Source organism: Coturnix japonica, chromosome 9, assembly GCF_054131305.1.
Source record: "Coturnix japonica strain WE chromosome 9, WE-NBRP24, whole genome shotgun sequence".
Classification (NCBI taxonomy): domain Eukaryota; kingdom Metazoa; phylum Chordata; class Aves; order Galliformes; family Phasianidae; genus Coturnix; species Coturnix japonica.
In genome coordinates this window covers 29,540,271-29,560,386 of record NC_140671.1, presented here as the reverse complement: position 1 = coordinate 29,560,386, position 20,116 = coordinate 29,540,271, and the positions used below count along the sequence as shown (strand labels likewise).

At 45.5% G+C, this 20,116-nt stretch overlaps 1 protein-coding gene across 5 annotated transcripts in view; it reads left to right on the top strand.

The window, feature by feature from the left end:
• DVL1 (dishevelled segment polarity protein 1) overlaps nucleotides 1–20,116 on the top strand; it is a 48,241-nt gene that overhangs the window by 15,486 nt on the left and 12,639 nt on the right. For 3 of the 5 annotated variants that reach the window (XM_015882134.3, XM_015882137.3, XM_015882135.3), the window contains exons 2-7: nucleotides 4,256–4,325; nucleotides 8,094–8,215; nucleotides 11,983–12,095; nucleotides 16,059–16,197; nucleotides 19,663–19,756; nucleotides 19,969–20,038. In XM_015882134.3, the coding sequence (XP_015737620.1) occupies nucleotides 4,256–4,325; nucleotides 8,094–8,215; nucleotides 11,983–12,095; nucleotides 16,059–16,197; nucleotides 19,663–19,756; nucleotides 19,969–20,038 (608 nt within the window). Of the gene's footprint in view, nucleotides 1–4,255; nucleotides 4,326–8,093; nucleotides 8,216–11,982; nucleotides 12,096–16,058; nucleotides 16,198–17,269; nucleotides 17,517–19,662; nucleotides 19,757–19,968; nucleotides 20,039–20,116 lie in introns of those variants that run through there. The other 2 variants (XM_085509058.1, XM_085509057.1) reach the window with 2 other exon arrangements.

Here is a 20,116-nt window from a genome sequence, read left to right as displayed (position 1 = left end):
TTGAAAATGAATGGAGTACTTGTAATGAGAAGTCTGGAGCTGCTGGCATGTCCCGTGGTTACACAGAACGGTTGATATAACACACATTACCAAAATCTGTTTCTTTCATACAATAATATTTTATCAGTTTTATCTGATAGTGGAACTGCACAGAGCCTTACATGCCATGCAGTCTCTTGCTGCCTTCCGGGGGGGCTGATAGCTGTTAATCATAAGCTAAAAGCTTCATGAACCTCATCTTTCAGCTTCGGGGCTGGCTGGGAGAGTGGCACCTGGGTTGGAAACTGCAGCACTGCAATGAGTTGGGATGCAGCTCTCTATATGGGAGGTGGTGGTGGCCTGGCTTTGGCTGCAGAGCTTCACAGCAGGCTGCATCCCTGCCTGGGCACTGCACGAGTGCCATCCGCCAGCACTGTTTGGAGAGTGAGTTTTGAAGATAATTGAACCCTGGGGAAAGCAAAATCCAAGCCAGATGTTTCCAATGGGCATTCCACAACCAGCTTGCTGCTGGCAGAAGGATCTCTTTAACAGTGTTTTTCCTAGGTTGCTTTCAAGAACTACTTAATTTTATGGGGGATGGTTGAATTATTATTTATTACTAAGGCAGTGGACAGAGGCCTGGAAATCTGGATTTGCTTCATCATTCTGCTGACTCGTCCCTTTGTATGGTGACTTCTTTGTGGCGGAGCTGATAATATGTGTCTGTCATGTGGGACAGTTGCAAGAATCGATTCATTAACACTGGTGAGACAGTTGGCTTAAGGATTGTGATGTTGCTTTCTCCTTCCATTTATAAGCTTTTTTTCTGCTGGTTGACTTATCATCCCCTCCTTCCATTTAACTCTGTCATTGAGTTTATGTATTTTCCAGGAAAAGTGGAGGGGTTGATTTGACCCATCTTCAGAAGGAGCTTCTTCCAAAAGGGTTTTAACAACGCTTCCTTATGGCTGCTGAAGTCAGCAGAGCTTCTGCAAAGCCACCAGCTAGCATTGGTAGAGTGCAATCTTAGTATTAACTCATTGCAGATGTGGACTTAAGATTACTTATGGTTTTACTGATTTTAAACACCTTTGGAAAACTGCTGCTTCATAAGTACAGGCTCGTGTTGCCCAAAGAGATGGAGTCTCCATACCTGGAGATGCTCAGAATTAGAAGAGATGTGGCCCTGGGCAGTGGGACATGCATTGGGCAGGAAGTGGCAATGGGTGACCTTTGATTTTCTCTTCTGACCTACATGATTCCATGATGCTACAAACCAGAACTGATGTCTGAACGGTCTCTTACCTTCACTGTGGTCACTGGAGTCAGTCAGTGTACAATACAAATGGCTTAATTCCTTCACCTGCTGTCTGAGGGTCTCCTAGCAAGTAATAAAGAATAGTGAATGAAGCTGCTTTCCTCCATCTCCCATCAATAAAGGATGGTAAGAAAGAGTTAAGGGAAGACTTGATTAGGATCACAGTGACAAAATGGGTTTAATCTGCTCCTAAGGTCTATTAGATGTGCACTCTGTGGCATGGTACTTATTAACCTGTGGTGATAAATAACACTGTGGTTTTATGCAGAGGTTCTGGCAAAGGGAAGCAAAAACTGCTCTGCTGTTTGTGCTCTCCAGGCTCAGAACCTGTGTGTGCCATGCAGCTGTGGTGTGCACTGAGCACAGGGCAGCTGCCTCGTTATCCTCACTCTTCTGAGTGAGCACTTCAAATCAGTGCTTGATAGCTTATTATCTGCAGGGTTACGAATGGGAGGTTTGTGGGGTTCTTAGGAAGAAGTCAGCATATCTTCTGAGGCAGCAAGCAGCTTGGCAGAGGGATGAGAGCAAGGTTAAGCCTGAACATCCCTTGGTCTTGGTGCTAGGGCTAAAATCCTCTTTGGAGAAAAGAAGGCAGCAGGGTGCAGGGAGGTGATGCTGTGAGCCTGTCACTGAGGCAGGTGAGGTGTTGGGAGATGAAGAAAGCTGGATTTGGTGAAGGCAGAAGCACCTTTTAGTGCAGAGAGGCTGGGAGCAATGCCAGAGAATCTAGACACAATTCCAGGAAGCACAAGGAAGGAGGGGCTGTTACCAGCAGTGATTGTTTCGTTTAGTAATTAGTCCTGAATTCTCCTCTAAGGCAAATAAAGCAGAGGATGTGAGCTTCTGAGAGCTCCCCCTCCTCTTCCCTGCACATCCACACCCTTTCTTGCACATTCTCTTTCTCAAGTCTATGTCCACTCAGATTTGATGGTTAGGAGCTCTGGGTAGCGTTTGTTGCTCTGTTTGCTCTGACTCTGAGTAGTTTCTAACCTAATTCAAGCAGAATGTTGTATGTGCTGGAACAAGGATGCACTCATCCCAACCTTGCCAGCTGCTGCCAGGAGGAAACAAGCATCCCCTCTTTTGCAGGGATGCTCTTGCTGTGTGTGAGCAGGGGATGTGTTTCACCTTGTGCTGCTGGTTTGAGTGGTTCCAAATTACAAAGCCCTTTGCTCCCTTATCCCCTCCCTGAGAGCTGGAAGGGGCTGCTGCTGTAGTGCAAGTCATGATTTGCAGAACAGTGATGTTTGAAATTAGTGGCTGCTGCTGCATTGGATGTTCTTGGCACTGCTCATTGCTACCCAAAGCAAGCTGGGATTACAGTCAGTTGTCCTCTTGCCTCATAGCTCCAGGCTATATTTAGTAGTTGGAGTTGCAACAGATCTGAAGTCGTTCCCCTTAGCTGCAGCAGAAAGCTGATGCCATGGCAGGGTGCATTGAGGAGTGGGTGACTGGTTGTCCATCAAGGAGGACAACTGGACCTCTGCAGGGACATCCTGAGTGCTGCTGAATGTGTCAGGTGCAAAAGGACCCCCAGGATCTCACAGGCAGCATCTTCCAAGTGCTAATCCTTGTGTCTTATGGCTTGGTGCGGAACTTCTGGTTGTGGGTTGCAGGAATTGGTGTGTCCTTATCTTTAAAACAGGAGATGGTGTCATTCCAAACACGCAGCTGTCAAGATAAAATGATTGCAGCACCTTTTTCTCCAGTCCCATTATTGAGTCTTTGTTGAATGCTCTCTCCAGGACTGAAACACAAAAGGTAACGTCTGCATTTCAGACTGGGGCTGGAGATCTGTGCCAAGCTGAAATCCTCTGTCTGCACACAGCTTGCAGCTCTGGAATTACAGGTGTGAGAGCTTCACTGAATTCTCAGGGCTGTTTAAAGCACCCAGTGTTGATTTCAGTGGAGCTGCTCTTAATTGCCTCTGTAGAGTCGAGTTATAAACAACTAAAAATAGTGCTGGAAATTCGTTATCTGTTCTGTATGGCCAAAAGGTGAAGGGAGGGAGAACAGATGCTCTGAGGGTTAAATGGATATTTTAAAGCTTTTTTTTTTTCCAATAAAAAGAGTGGGGTGAAGACTGTCTAATATTGAACTGCAAGCCATTAATGCTGCAAATACCTGCAGAGAGAGAAAATGATGCTGAAAGAAGAATGGAAGAGAAAGTGCAAAAATTAATGGTCCTTTATCCCTAATTTGCCAAAAGAAATCATTGGAAAAGAAACTGTTGGCTCTGGTCTCCTCATTCCTCCTTCCTTTTTGGTTCTATTTTCCTCTCTCTCAATCTGACCCCCTTCTATACATACCCAGTTACTTTGTGGCCATTGTGGTTGTTTTTTTTTCTACGCAGCAACAAGAAAGACCAAAACATAAATAAAGGAAAATGTGGTTGTGGAACCACAGCCTTGCATTGAGTCGGAGAGACTTTGGGTTGGCTTCTTTAATGCTGGGAGGTTCTCAGAGCCAAATGGTCACTGTTACCCTGAGGTGAGGTGGGGATTGCAAAGACAGCAAAGCTCCGGTAGCCCTCCTGGAGGACCCGTGTCAAACATTTGCTTTTGTTTTTCTAAGCAGCTATAAAAGTTGGCAATAAAACGACGTGCAAATAAACTTATTTTGTGGAGTTTGCTTCCACCCAAGGGAGGCTGTTGGGAGCAGACAGCTGAGCTCTGCGGTGCTGGTGAGAAGCCAAGCTGGAATCAGTGGGGTTGCAAATGAATGCATTCTCTTAATGCCTCGTTAGTGACTGTGCACACCTTCTGCCTTAGCTGGCATGGCAGAGTGGGGCCACCATGCTGCATGGAAAGCCCAGCAGACAGAGTGCTGTCTGTGGGCTGACAGGCCCTGAGGTTCCTTACTGTTGCCTTGGTAGCCCATAGCAGCATCTCATTCTGATGTGATATCATTTCAGCCTCTTGACTTTCTTTCTGTTGCTGTTGTTTCTTTTTCTTGCAGGGTGGTGAAGGAGGAGATCTCGGATGACAACGCAAAGCTGCCTTGCTTCAATGGAAGAGTGGTGTCCTGGGTAAGTCAGCCCATGCCTGTGTATGTGCTGTCTGTAGTGGGCACAGCAGCAGGGTGGGTGATGGTAGCAAGGGTTTCTCTTCCCTCTGCTGAACCATCAGCTGAAGCATCTGTGCCTGTCTGGTGTTACCAGTTCCACATTTCTTTGTCCACACTAACATTCATCCCATTGCGGTGCTTATCTGCCTCTATTTGCTGCTGATTATTGGGGAAATCTTATGTAAATCTTCCTGTGAGTTAATTGTTCACAGTTTGGAGCCCTTTAATATCCTATTGGGACTGAGCAGTTAATTGAGCCATATGTTTTAGAGCAAGCAGAGTTGGTTTTTACCTTTTAGAAAGACCATGTTTGGGGCAGGGCTGTTTCCTTGTTAGGTTTCCAACGTGATGGATGTGAGTCTTCATCATTACAATATGTACATCTCCTAGTAGCAGATAGCTTGGAATTCTTTCACAAACCATCAGTGTTTGTCATCCTCACTGTAAATTATTGCAGTGTATAGATGTATATTTCTCATCCAGACAACATGCTTATAATTGGAACGCTAAGTACATCCAATATAGCTTAGCCATCTCCTCCCCCCAACTCTTCTCTTCACTGATGCAGTGACTACTTTGAAGTTCTCAAGATGACTGATGTTGAGAAATTTGAGTTTCATCTTTTTTAATGACATTTGAATCCTTCTATTTGTCATAGGTGGGCACTTTGATCTTAGTGTCACATGCAGGACTGATTTCCATAGGGGGAAAACGTTCAGGAAAGGATCTGCAGGTCTTTAGTCGCTGCTTACTTTTGCTGCCCTGGAACTCAGTGCATGGTTAGATTAGCACTGAATTGGAATCAGTGCTCCTCATTAGGTATTTGGACCTCTTCCCCATCCCTCCTGTGTCCTGCTTGTTCTTCTCCTCCGCATCTCATCCTTTTGATTTTGGAATGGGTCTCAGGGAAGGGAGGCTTGCACCCTGCTGTGATTGATGTCTCGTTGTTCTGCTATGCCATTTGTTGATGGAAATCTCATTCAGTTTGCTCTGGAGTAAGGGAAGAGTAGGTATTTCTGTGCCAAAATAACAGCTCGTATCTGGGGTTGCCATCAATCTCTGGCCTGATGGATCTGCTTTCATTTTTTGCAGTAGCAAAGGATGAATCTTGCTGTTGATACAGATCTTCCCTTCTCATTAGCATAGTGTTTTAATTTTGCTGCATGCAGCTCCAGACATAGCACCCGAACTTCCCCTCCCTGCTTCCTTTCCCTTTGGCCAAGTGTGTTAAATCACACAGCGCCCTTCAGTGTAAATGGTTCAGGATGCTGAGCAGCAACACTGGCCCTCATCAGCTTTTTCCACTGCCTGCTTTGCTTTGGACATTTTGCCTTCCTGCCCTTTTCTTCGTTTCCTTGCATGTGTTGTCTTAGCCTGCCCTCCTGATAATCTTTATCTCTAGACCCTTTCAGTGCACTCCTTCTCTACCAAGTTCCCCTTGCTTTGTAGAAGCACTGAATAAGACGTTCATGTATTCCCACAGAAGCGGATTTTGCTTTGTACAGGGCAATGATCAGTCCATCTTTCTGCCACCTGAGCAAAATGCAGTGATTTTAGTGTCGTGTGATGTGCACTCAGGTGCTCCAGCCCTCTTTGGACATACAGCTGTGTGCTCAGTTGTGGCTGTGCTGCAGGGAATACAGATGTGAGCTGCAGAGCCCTCACTAACCAGCTCTCTGGAGCTCTGGGACAGGGTGTGAGTGCATTCTGCCTTCCATTACTGTTTGTGTAAGAACCACGACATAATTTGTCACATGTAAATGAACGTTGTCTGACAGTATAGTTCTAAATAGGGTTTCAGCTCTACGCTGCCGTGCAGCCTGTGTGGTTTGGGTTCTGCACCCTGTGAACATGAGATGCAGGAAAGATCCCAAACCTCTGGTTCCAATTGCAATTGAGTTGCAAACAACATTGATTTCCTTCACTGCATCTGATCAGATGTTATAAAAAGGCCATAAAGAGCATTTGAAGATTCAAGGCAAAGTAAAAGAACATGAAAACCAAACTGTGTGTTCGATAGAATCCAACAGTTGGAATTCTCTGTGGCTGTTAGGAACTGCTTCCTCCCATTCTTTGTAATTACTGGCATGGATGCAAGTGCTGCTTGGCACCAGTATGGGCTTGTGTGACTTATGGCTGGAGATGGAATCGGGTTTGGGGAGAAAAAGGCCAGAAGGTAAAATTCAAGCATAGAATGTTTTCTCATTCTCCTTGCTCAGGGCAGGGCCAGCTCGTGATGGAAGCTGGGAACGAGGAAGGACTTGGCTGGTGGCCACAGCCGGGTCTGAGCCAGCTGCCTGCCCCTGCCAGCCCACATCGCTTCACTGCTTTTTTTAGGAAGGCTTTGTGACATTGGGGAGCAGTTCCCTGACTGGCTGCTGGGGATGTGCACCATCCTATTGGCTGGCAGTGATGTCAGAGCCTTCTTCCTCTCTCTTTTTTTTCCCCTCTTTCTCTATTAGCTAAGTGCCAACAGATAACGCTTGTCCTGTGTGTACTAAGCTTCTAGGCACTGTGTCTGCAGTTAGAGCTGGGGGATAGAAGCATGATGTCTTCTCTCATACACAGAACTCAGGGGCAGTAGAAGCACTAAGTGATGCTCAGCAAAGTGCATTGTTGCCTTTTGGCACGTAACTGAGGCCACAAATGAAAATCAGCATGAGCAGATTCTGGTTGTTTTCTGATGTTTTAAATGAAGACCAATGTACTGCTTGGTGTTTAGGCAGATGAGATGTGAGAGCAGAGCTCACCAGTGTTCACTCTTTCCCAGACTGGTTCTCTTTTGATATATTCAGCCATGAGTGTTGGCCAGGCTGGTTCCTTGAGCTGCCTTCGTGTCTGAGCAGGTTTGTTGTGCTGGGTGCTATAAAAGGCAACCTTCTCCATAATTAAGCAAAAAAGCATAAGCAAATGTGGTGTGGAGGAGAAAAGGGAAATCAAGAGAGGTGAAGCAATGGGTTCAAGGACTCACTGCAGCACAGTGATAGCAGTGATGAGATGAACCTGACACTGTGAGCTCCCTGGCTTGGTGGCATTGCTTGGGAGTGTCAGCTTTGTTTGCATTTCAGAGTCCAGCTGCCTTCTTACAAGTGCTGTGGTGGGATGGCATTGGCTGCAGAGCAAACAGCACTCAGTGTGATGGAATGAACTGAATCAACAGTTGCAATTAGTTCCACACTGCTTTTATTAACTTCCTCCTTGTGAACCACACAGAAGTCATCCACGTTTCCCATTGAAACACAGTCCTTTGGGGTTCAGCCCAGCAGCTGTTGCACAGCCTGAGCAGCAGCAGCACAGTGTAAGCAAAGAAGTGTTAATAAAATGCTGCTGCCAGACAGAGCTGCAGGGGAAATGTGGTGGGTGAAATCCATTTATCAGGGCTGGATCCTGGCTGTGCGGCTGGGGTTGATGCTGCTTTTTTTCCCCATAATCATACAATCACAGAGTTGTTAAGGTTGGAAAAGATCTCTAAGGTCATCCAGTCCAACCATTAGCCCACTACCACCACATCTACTGAACCATAACTCACACTCCCCATATGTGTTTGACCAGCACTGGGGAGAATTTACAGCATTCTGTGGTGTTCACAGGAGCTCTGTGTATCCTGACTCCACTGAGCACTTCTTCTCTTCTTATCTCTCATAGGTACTCACAGAGTATGTAGCAAAGCAACATGTCAGAGTGGAGGAACCTGTACACGTGTGTGTAATTCTCTTCTTTCTCTTGACAGCTGGTCCTGGCTGAAAGCTCCCACTCTGACACAGGCTCACAGTGCACCGAGAGCCACGCAGACCTTCCACCTCCCATTGAGAGGACAGGTGGCATTGGAGACTCCCGGCCTCCATCGTTCCAGTAAGAGCAAGTTGGCTTTATGTTACTTCTTTAAACCAAAAATGTGGTTCGTTTGTGTTTATTCCACGCGTTTCTCCCTGCTGCTGCTGCAAGCTGGCTATTTGTTGGTACTGCTAAAAAGCAATACGCTTATTAGAACTAAGAAAGGCTGGTACTGTCTTGCTCTTGAATATTGCTTACACCAAGCCTGAACTGTGCTAAACTTTAAAGAGCTGAAGTGGTGAACTTCCTCACTTTCCATTATTACAAATGTGGTGTCTGTGCAGTGAAACTTCGAACTGTAAATCAAGAAGCAGTAAATTCACTCCAGTTGCTGCACAGTGAACAGGAGTGGTTGGCAGACAGGCTTTCATGAGGGTTAGAGCAGCAGTGGAGCACCCACAACAGAGAGCTGAAGCTTGCATTCCTGCCTTGTCCTACACTAGCTGCCAGAATACTCTGCTTTTTCTTTTCCTCTATGGATAACCAGATGGTGGTATTCTCCAAGCTTTTTGTACATCTGTTGTAAATTTGGTGTTAGTGTCCAGAAGCCCTTTTTCTGTATGTATAGGAAAATCTGCCCCATCTGTCTTAAGGCATGAAAAGTGCCATTTGCTAACTAAACTGAACTGTCAGGGCCTCTCATGTCTGCAGTTTGGCAGAGTTTCTCCTGCTCATTACATCTGTGAGTGTTGATTCACTCTTTTGAGCCCCTTTTGCTGCAGAGACCGCAGTGTCGAGCAGCCCTCAGATGCAGGGGTTAATGGTTGTTTCATTTTCTGCTCTTGACTGGCACCTTGCGTTGTGCTCTGAATTGCTGACATGAACAAATAGCCAGAAGGATGGGCTAGGAAACCAGTGGTTCATGTGTTTTGAAAGGGAAACCCAGCCTTGACGTGCCTGTTGTCACGTTTACTCTGCTGTCTGCAATTATCTGTTGCCTGGAAGAGCCCTGGGTGTTCTGCATGAGCCTTTTACAGACAGATGTGTTCTAGAGGGGACGTGAAATCTGAAGAAATACGAACCCTCCCTGACACTGTGTTTTTTTGCAAGGGTTTTACTGCCCTCGTGCGTCCATGAATTGCTTTGTGTTGACCAGGGAAGGTTAGTATGAATACAGTCACATGGCTTGCAAGCATAAGTCGTTCTTTGTCTTCCTGCCCTATACCTAAATGTAATAACTGCAAGATTCTTTCCCAAGATGTAATTACATTGCAAGTTAGGCACAAGACTGTGTTTTGGAACCATGCTGCTGATAACTGTATGTATCCAGACTGATTAAATGTGTGATCTGCTCATGCACCTGCTGCACTCCAGTGTCCCAGAAATCCTGCCTATGTCAGAGGGTCTCATTTGGTTACTTGGCATGAAGCCTTTCCCTCTGTTCAGCTGTTTGCATTTTGTTTAAGAAAACAACAGCATCCATTCTAGGTTTAAGGATTCCAAGTGATCAAGAGTATATCAAGTACTGTATTCTGGAATGATTTGTTTCTCTTGGATAAACCAAATAAGTTGAGTTGCTCAATCTCTGATTGTCTTCTTGACTCCTAAATCCCTGAGTTTTTATTTATGCTATTAAAAGTAACAGAGATCTGTCATCTACTGTCTTCCTCCTTGTCAGCAATGACACTTCTGCATTGCCAATAGAGGCCTTATTTATCCACGAAGCCCCAACCAAGCTGGGCATTGTGTAATCATGCAAACAGAAATGTTTCCTGGTCTATAGATAATACAAGGAATGGATGGAGCAGACAGGCAAAGCAATACCTTCCAAGAGAACGAGATAATTATCAGCCATGAAGTGATGATCTCAGCTAAGCTGTCTGACAATACCCATATTTTGCTCCATCACTGATTTCAATCCAAAGAAAATTTCCTTTTTCCCTCCCTGCTGAAGGTGCTGAAGCTCAGCCTGCATTTCATGCTCCATCGGTTACCAAATCCGTGTCCACTTGAATAGGTGAGGCTACTCCTGGGTTAGTGCTGGAGGTGCATGAGTGACCTCTGCTCTTCCTTGCTGCCATTTGCCCGCAGCTCTTGGGTACGTGCGCTGGAAGTTGAATTGGATTTGCTCAGCAATAGGAGAGGAAACAGGCCAGCTGTGAGGCTCCTCCCGTGCATTTAATTCTGCTATGAAACACCTTTTATAAGCCAGTCTAGCCTGGAAAACGGACTGAGTAGTAACAGCAGTAGTCACAAGATGGTGCTGCTGAGATGTCTGGGTGCCTTGCAGGGCTGGCATAGCTCCGTGTCCTTTGTGTGTGACAAAGGCAGAAGATGCTGCCTTGGGAAAGTGTTAACCCCCTTTCAGTTGTATTGGGCTGATCTGAGAAATGCAGACATAGTTGTATCAGCGCTTAAATACGTGTTTACCTGTTGGTAGCATCATTAGGGCTTGGACAGGACTAACAGCCTGTTTCCTAATTGGTGTGGTGGGCATGTCAGTGTATTTCATTCGTGCAAAGAAGGTGTGTGGGTGTGCACTTGCAGAAAGCTTTCAGCAACTCTCTTAAATGGAGCCATGCAGATGTGCCTGCTTGTGCTTGTTTGCTCAGGGTTCCACTGATGCACAGCAATGAGTGCCCATCCATCAGGCTGAGCAGATGCCTGGGCTCACCATCAGTTGTAGAGAGAAGAGCATCTCCATCGTCCCCTTTGCTCCAACCAACTCTTTAGCGACTGATCTCTTTCTTCAGCGGTGAGCTTGGAACAGATGATTGCAGAGAGGTGGTCTTACATGTTCAGGGTGCTGCATTGCAGCTGCTGCTGTTGGTTTGCACAAACGTCTGCTGGAATAAGAAGAGAAAAAGCAATGTGATTTAAGTGAATTGAGAAAGGGCCCTTTCGTAGTGCTTGAAGTTCAAGAATAAGGAGCTGGAGTTGTTTGTTTAGATTGGTCCCAGAAAGTGGCCCTAAGCCACAGGGCAGAGTTCTCTGCTGCCTCCTTGAAACCTTTTGTTCTGATTAATTAGTTTTAGGAACAAGAAACTGGCTCTCAGTAGAGCCTTCACAAAAGCAGAATGGCAGAAATGTGGCCACTGAGGTGGTCATCAGGATCTTTCTGTTTTTTGCCCAAAGCTTGCTGGCTCATAATGGCCCTTCACAGGGACTCATTAGATGAAGTGCTGCAATGCACTGGTGTAGCTGTGTGGCTTTTGGAAGGCTGAGAAGATGAGGAAAGGACCTGGGGTCTGTCTTAGTGTTTCACAGACATGCACTTAATTACTTCAAGCTTTGCTGTGACTTGCAGGACTTCTGCCTTCAAGGTCAGCACTGTGCTTTACAACTGGCTGCAGTAAGATACAGCTTCTGCCCCTTTGGCTGACAGCATGCTGCACTTGCAGCTCAGGGAAACAAGACTGTCTGCAGAGGAATGAGCACTTGAGGAAGTGTGCCAAAGCACAGAGTTTGATTTATATAGACGTGGAGAAATTGTAGGAAAGGCAATTTGGTTCCTGGTCTGAGTGCATACTTGAGAATAAGCCCCTGGTAGAACATGTGCTGTTCTGGTTTTAGAGGAGGAGCTCATGCGTGCTTCTATATGTATCTTGGATCACGATCTAGAATGATCCCTTTCCTGTGTCTCAGGGCATGGCTGCTAAACTGTCTGTTCACTCTTCAGGTAGTTTTAAGGTGAGCAGAGCAGTCTGGAGGAGCCAGGTCTGTAGCTGAGCTGCCTAGTAGTTTTCTGGATTCTAACAGCCCAAATAGCTCACAAATGCAACTGTTTTTATTTAAAAAGAAAAGAAGCTGACTCCACTGTTTCTTCCTTATGTGTTTTCTAACAGCCCAAATGCTGCCAGCAGTCGGGATGGACTGGACAACGAAACAGGAACAGAGTCAGTTATTAGCCACCGTCGAGACAGACATCGGCGGAGGAATAGAGAAGGGCACGAAGATGGTGAGTCTGGATCATATTTCCCCTTTTTCATTTTCATTTAGGAAATATTTTAGAGCAACGACTAGTTTTGCGTGAGCACCACAGAAGAGAGCGTCTGCATTCCTGCGTGCTTGGAGGGACTGTTATTACTTTAATAGAGGAATTTGGTAATTGCCTTGAGACACTTTGAAGCTCAGCATTTCCGAAGAGCTTTGGGTAACCTACAGCAAAGTGGCAGGGAGTTACTTTTGGTTGATAGACTGAAGCTGTAGCATTAGAAGACAATCTGGGAGGGGATAATGATGTAGCCAGCGCTGAGCTCCATACCACTGTGGCTCGACTGCCTTGTTCAAGTTTGCTCACTTAAAGGAAGGACACAATATCTTTATGAAGTGTTGGGAGTTTGCAGTGTAGACAATTGGAAAGCCTTATATTTTAGCATTGCAAGGTCTGAGCCAGGAACTTCTGAAGTGATTTCTGCTGATTTCTCTTGGCTTGGACCAGAGGTAGTCTTATATGCTGGTATAACTGCAACACACATATAAACTACAGAACATAATCCCTTGACTCTAGTTTGTACATCAAAGTGAGCTTGTGTTTTCATTTGTTGCCAGACAAGAATTTCCAGGCTTAATTAAGAATTAATAGATGCCACCCATTGAGTCTAAAATGGCCCAGAATACGGAATACTTGGACCCAAGAGGTGCCATCACAGGCTTTATTCACAGCTCCACCCAGTGAAGTATCAGAAAAGAAGAGGTCGCATACACTGTGTGTTAAAAGCAGGTGTCTTCTGTTCATTTTACCTTTCTGACTTGTAAGTGACTCAGAGTGAATGAAAATTACTCAAACAGTGGGTGGAGCTGAGAGCTGTCTTTGCATGGTATTGCTTGCAGATCCCTGTGGGAAATCACAGAAACAGGGAGAATCTTTTAACAAGTGTTGTGGCAAAATCTTGGTATTAGAAGATGGTTGAAAGGTGATTTGTCTTTCACATTAGTTTATTGCCTGACTCCTTTGTTGCTTCTTCCTCCTCTTCTTAGAGGCTTTGCTGCGTCCTTTGTGTGATTCCTGGTTACGCTCTTTTACACTCTGATTTCTTAGGGCTACTCCTATAACTCATTAGGTTGTAAAGAAAGCTGCTCAGCAAAGTGATTCCTGCATGTCATGCTCAGTTCAAGCCTGGAATCTTAACAGGGGAAATATGTCAAAGCATCCACAGAATGCATTTCCCTTGTAGAATCAGATTGTGCCAGTTTACCTGAGGGGCATTGGCTGTGTTTACTGTAGGCTGCCAGATAATTTCTTGTGTATTACAAGCTCTCTGTATGGGTTTTCTTTTCGTTAGAAGCTTAATGCTGTAAGGTGCCGAGTTTCACTTGACATTGCTGAATGCCCTTCATTCCTGCTGTGTCTCTTCTCTGCTCGTTTACTGTATGGCAACATTAAACCCTGAGGGTTGTGCACCGAACAGCTAAAAATACCATCTTCACATTTGCCTGCCTGTCTTAAGTGCATGTTATCCTTTGCACTCGTGTGTGTCCCTCCCTTCCTGGCTTGCTTAATGTGGCCAGAGCACGTGTTGCAGGCTGCCTTTGGCTTCAGTAAATGGGTCTGTATTATTTCAGCTGAAACTGGCTTCAGCTTCAGGAGAACAAGCTGAGAGATCATGCATTAAATGGATGTTAAATGGGGGAAGAGTCATAGAAGAAGAGGGATGGGAAGGGGAGGGGGCAGCAGTGTCATGACTCCTGGTTCACTGTCAATTGTGGGGGCATTGGAAAGGAGTGGTGAATCCTCTTTTCCTTACAGAAAGAAGGAAATGCTGCTAATCTGTTTCATCTTGCAGAGGCTTGTTTAAGTAGTACCAAAATTACAGCTCTAGTAATTCATAGAGAGGCAGGATGTGCGTTCCTCACTGGATCCATGAGCTGCCCATGGGCTGTTCCACAGGTATTAGTCATATAAGTAGCCAGGATGTGTGTGCTGTACTGTCAGCTCACTGAGGAGTACAATAACACGTACCATGTAGTGTTTGCAACTGGTGGAGCACATCATTGGTGTGAAGTGAATGACAGAGAGTTACCCACCCTAACCGCGAGGACGTCCCTGGCTATTGCACAAAGAAGTACCTGTTCCACAAGAAGAATTCAGTAGTTTATTATAGGCTTCATTTCAATCAGGACAGAGTGAGAAAAGATGCTGATGAGCTATTTGGGATCTGCTTAGGCATGGACACTTTGAACTAGAACCTGTGCAGGTCAGGGGAACTTGCTGCACTGATCCCTGACCACAGTGCAATTGAGTTCAAGAGGACGAGGTTCCTGTTCTGACTTGGAGAACCCATGGGGCAGGGAAGAGAAAGGGGGATGCACAATGAAGATCTGATGGAGTAAAACAAAAATCACACAAGCAGGAGAGCAGAATTCTATTGTGAGCTGTGCAGAATAATCTGTTGTGTTGGCCTGATGTTTAAGAACTGGTTTTCAGTGCATAGCAAGAGCTTCCTTTTAGATTGCAACTGGATTGCACTGAATTCTCCCCAGCTGCTCACTGCTCAGCTCCCCAAGTTACCTTTGTGTGTGTGTGCCTTTATAGATGTGTGTATTTTAAGACATAATGGTGGTAAAGCTGGAGGCTGCACGTGCAGAGAAGTGATTTCTTCTTTTAGTGAGGCTTTATATCCCAAGGGGCTTTTGTCCAACTTGGGAATACATCTCTTCCTGAACACCTTTCACATCAATAAGCAGGAAAACAATCGTTGGCATTAACTTCAAATAAAATTAGTTCAGAAGGGTTGAGCTGTCAAGATGTCAGAGCTCCACTTTCTCTCTTAAAGCAACAAAAGTTCGCGTTGCTTTGGAAGGTTGACAAAGTCCTATTAAGTGAAAGTAGAGAGAGGATCTTAATTAGGAACATGGGAGGTCTGCTTGGCATATGTTCTTGGGACCCCACTGTGACTGGAACAAAGCTCCCTGTCCCTTTTGGGGAATGGGACTGTGGAAGTTCTAATTAGGGAGATAATTAAGAGACAAGTTTTCTTTGGCGCTGGAGGATGTTTTGTAGCTGCTGCTTGCTTTCTTGGCACATCTGCAGGTGCAATGTGTGGATTCTGGTGCTTCAGCATGGAGTTGGTGAATGTAACTGCTGCAGGAGGCCAGGCAGGGGCTGTGCTCCTCACTTGTGATCCCCACATGTTTGCAAAGGGCACTTCCAGATGTCCAGTCATCCCTACAAGCGTATGTGTGCTTTACCATAGCGTGGTAAAGGACTGCAACTACAAAATGATTGCAGTGGGACAGGACGGCACTGAGTGTAACCTCTGCATGCAGCTGAGAGCTGCACGGATGGGGTTGCAAGTCTTTGTTAATAAAGAGGTAACGATTTCGTGTCAATAATTGCTCAGGACTTTCTGAGGATGGCAGCTCAGCTATGCCTTCTTCCCAGACCACTCTCACCTTTGTTCTTTGCTGGGTTACAGAACACTCTTTACAACCTCTTCGAGCAGATGCTGCTCCGCTGCTTCTGGCTTTCAAGGCCTGTTTGATTTTGCACTTTGATGTGCCTTTGTCCCTCAGGCAGGACCAGCTCTGCTGTTGATAAAAGCCAAGGAGGACATACTTTAACCTCTGAGGCTATGCTTTATTCTAATCTCTGTGACACATCGAAAAGCCTTTGTCAGACAGTCTCAATGGGCTCTATCGTCCCCTAATGAAGAAACAGGAGCAGAGTGTCAATGGGGCAGGAAGTCTCTGGTTATTAGCGGGACAGACATCGAACCAGAGCGGAGTCTGGGTTACACTGAGGGTGGAATACCTGTGCGTGCTTTGTGAACAGCATTGCCATTGTGGCCTGTATTCCGTGTGGAAATGGTAACCCATACCAGTTGGCTGCAGGTCATAGTGTGAAAGCAGTGCCACTCACTGTGCACCGTTTCTTCCTTCCTCTTTGCCCATTAATACACCATTTGTTTTCTTTTTATAGTCCCTCGGATCAATGGCCATCCCAAACTGGACAGACATCGTGAGCACCCCCCTGGTTACGACAGCTCTTCTACCATGATGAGTAGTGAGCTGGAATCCAGCAGCTTCATCGACTCAGATGATGATGACAACACCAGCAGGTAGGGCACTGCTGTAATGACTGAGCCATTAAATCCCCTTTCCATCTGTTTCCCAGCTGCTGGTCCATGTATCTGGGCTGTCCCAAAACATCCTGACTGACAAGATCAGTAGGTTTATGTACTTTTTCCTGCTAGATATGATTTGAGGACAGGTAATCCATCAGCAACAATTTTTAAATAGGCAAAATCAATCAAAGCCTGTGTGGCTCATTTTCCCTTCTTTGGTGCCAGCGTTCTCTAAACACTGTCCCTAGAGCTGTTTAAAACACTCAGCCAAATGGGCCATGAAAAACCATTAGAGATCACTGAGAGCTGGCAGAGAACAAATTACGGGTCCTGTGGTTGTAACTGCAGATGGTTATGAAGAAGGGAAGGTGCAGCATGATGTACTTAAACTTCAGGTAGAAGAGGAACAGCGAAGATCCACTGGTCATGGAGATCTTTACACAACGGCTCTGTTTACAAATGTATTAGTTTATTGAACTCTGATCTGTTTGGTCTGAAAGTTAGTCATAGCTTATATACCTGTTGAAGAGCAATAGCTCCTTCAAATCATGTATCAAGGCTGGGTGTTCCTAAAGGGCTGGAAGGGTAACTAAGTGAATGTTTCAGGCTGGGTTCTGGATTAGGTTTATGAGCTTCTTTTGCAGTTACAGTGAAGTTGCCAACACTTGAAGACACAGCAAATGAGTTACCTGGATGCTTTTGTGCTTTACGTGGGTATTCATACGCATTAGGGCTGGAAGATCAGAGCCTTCCAAAGCCTTGTAGGGCTTCCAACCCTTCCTTCCCCCATTTCAAAATCAAAAACCAAAACCAACAATGAGAGGAAACCGGCAACAAAAACCCACAAACATCAACAGCCCTGCAGCTGATTGTGTTTCTTGGACATAAATTAACCATTACCGGGGCAGGAAGAAATGCAGTAGGGCAGGATTAGCATGGTCAGGGTGGCCTCTGAAGCACATCACTTTAAACCAAGCTCAGTCTTTCTGTATATATTAATAACATAAAGCTTCCTGTGTCTGACCTGCAAAGAAAGTGACTCTTCGAAGCTGCAGCTGAGGCCTTTTCCTTTCTAGGCTGGGGCAGAAGCTGTTGGCACACAGAATAGCTGCCAGGCCAGCTAGTCAGGAAGAACAACTAAATGGAATGCTCCGAGGTATGCTGTTGTGTTACAGCGATGATGCTTTTGAGCAGATGAGAGATCGTGCTGGCAGGGAGAAGTTTCCTTTAGAGGCAAAAACAGTCAAATAGCAAATGGAGCATGCTCCAGATCTGCTGGGGACGGAGGCCTGGGGAACACAAGGTTGAAGGGGGTAAGTTGGTTAATTACAGCTGTAGGGTCAGAGCTTGCCTTATGGGGGGGCTGTATGTAGGGGAGGTCATTGACTAAGGCAGCAGCATCTCTTACAGCTGACTTCCAAGTGGAGAGCTTGAGGATGTTTATTTCCTTTGTCTTCAGTATGTGATACAATTGAATGTTAGTCTTGTTTGCAGGCAGGAGGTGGTATTTTGGATACATGCTGGTGTAGGGAGCTTGTGGTAGACATTTCTGACCTGTTTCTGTCTTCTCTTAAGCAAATAAATACCTATGTATGCAGCAGGAGGGTTACTGTCAGCAACTTGCTGTCACTGTTCTTGATTCAGTGTAACTGGTACAATTCACTGTGACAAGCTGGGAACAGAGTCTGAGGGCGCAGTGTTTGTTTGCAGATTGGAGCACCAAATTTATGCTGTAATTGGTGGAGGGCAGGTGCTCACAGCTCTTTTGTAGTGTGTGAAGGCATCTTATTGCTTGGCTTGTATTCATGCGGTAGAGCTTCCCCAGTCTCTTGCCCCTGTTCTTTTTGCTGCCTTTTGGAGCTGGCAGGTTCACTGTGATGGGAGCAGCACGCCTTGCCTTTCTGCAGGTTGTCCCTTACTGCTGCATGCTGGAAAGTATGAGCTGAATTGTGGGGGTGAAGGGGAGCAGAATGAAATCTAAGAGGGGATAGAAAGAAGGAGACTGATTATAAAATACAAGGGGGTTTTGTGTCAGTCATTGCCAATACTTGCAAAAACAGCAGTAAACATTGAACAGGTTCAATTTTGGGAGCCCAGCATTTGAGAGACGTCTTCATCTTCCCTGTGGAAAAGGGGTGAGCTCAGAAAAGCAGGTGCTGTGGGCTGCTTCTACAGATGGAGACTATCAGATCTTTGATCTCCTTAGGAAAAAATCACCTCTTGGCTCTTTAAATTAATATGCCGTGTTGGGAGGGGAAAAAGGAGTGTTAACATACCTGAAATAGTTATATGAGCTTAAAGAGAACATGAAGAGCTTCACGCCCTCTGAGCAGCTCCATCATTGGTAATGCTCAGCTGGGCGTCCTTGACTCAAATAAACCTGGGTTTCCCAGCGTGGTGGGTTGTAACCCTGTGGCAGCAAGCTCTGTTTTGGGATTGCCAGTATCAGATTGTACTTGAGGTACAGTGGCATGCCAGTGTGCAGCTAAAACTTTGAAGATAGGGCTGTGGAAATGAAGGGAAAAAAAATGGCACGGTTTTCTTTGTGCCAGTTCAGTTACTTGTGTTGTATTGGGCTGGATTGGTTTTGATCTTAGTTAATAGTGGAGCGTTACTTTGTCTCTTTTGCCATTCTTAATGTCATAAGTAAAGGAGAGAGATCTCTCTGGTGATGCAGTGGCAGCTCTGAGATCCAGACTTTGTTCCAGGCTTCTGAAATGAATTTGAGCAAATCCACTTCTCTCCTTCTGTGCCTCAGTCCACTCACTTTAAAGTGAGAACAATTCACTTTCATAACATAGGAGAGCCTAAGGGATATATGTGTAGGATGTGATGCATTTAGGGTGTACAAGTTTGAAAGACCTGAAGCAAAAGAACAGAACACGCAGAAGTAAATGATGATCAATTCTGCCACCAGTTGGTAGTAGCTATTAATGAGTGCTACTTTATTTCAGTGGGTGAAAGAGTTTACAGAGTGGTTAGCAGCAGAAGAAAGTGAGAGCACCATGGTAAGGCCCACATAAAATAATATAAACACTCAAATCATTGTTTAAAGTGCAGCTGTTCTTACAGCATGCATTTTTCTTTGGGCATGGAGTCAGGCTCACTGCTCAAGGAGCAGAAAGCAGCTGCCTCCAACCTTAGGGTGCTTAAAACAGGCTGATACACGCCTGTTGTTTTCAGTGTTGCTCCAAGAATGAAGCAAGCTGGTAAAACGTACTCTTTAATCCATGCTGTAGAAGAGCTGGTAACTTCTCTGTGCTCCTAGGGTGAGGTGAAGATACAGCACGTGCTGGGATTGAGCAGCAGTTGAGAGCAGTGCTTTGTCAGCTCGCTGCTGGTGTCTGAATGATGGCTCTCTTTGGGGTTTGTGGGAATCAGCCTTGTTTTTGGCAGGGTGCAGAGAACTATGAATGGCTCAGCTTTGTGGGGTTGACATTTGCTCTCAATTTCCCTCAGGTTGAGCAGCTCCACGGAGCAAAGCACTTCATCACGGCTCATACGGAAGCATAAGCGCAGGAGGAGGAAACAAAGGATGCGGCAGATCGACAGGGTAAGGCTGGCATCATCATCTTCCAAGAAGGTGAACTGTATTTGAGTGTAGCATGCAAATCAGAAAGGGATTCAAAGGCCATTAGATGTTTCTGGATACCTTCTGGGTGGAAACCTGTTAATGAGTTCCTGATGAATTAGTAGTTGCTTATTAGTTTTCTGTCTTATTTGGAGCCCCTTAAAACCTTGAGAATTTTCTGTTGTGTTTTGCAGTCATCCTCGTTCAGCAGCATCACTGATTCCACCATGTCACTAAATATCATCACGGTCACACTCAACATGGGTAAGAGGATGAGCAATGTTTGCTATGGTGTGTTTTGTTGTGGTGTAGTAGCCTTTGGAGTCAATCAAGTTGATTGAT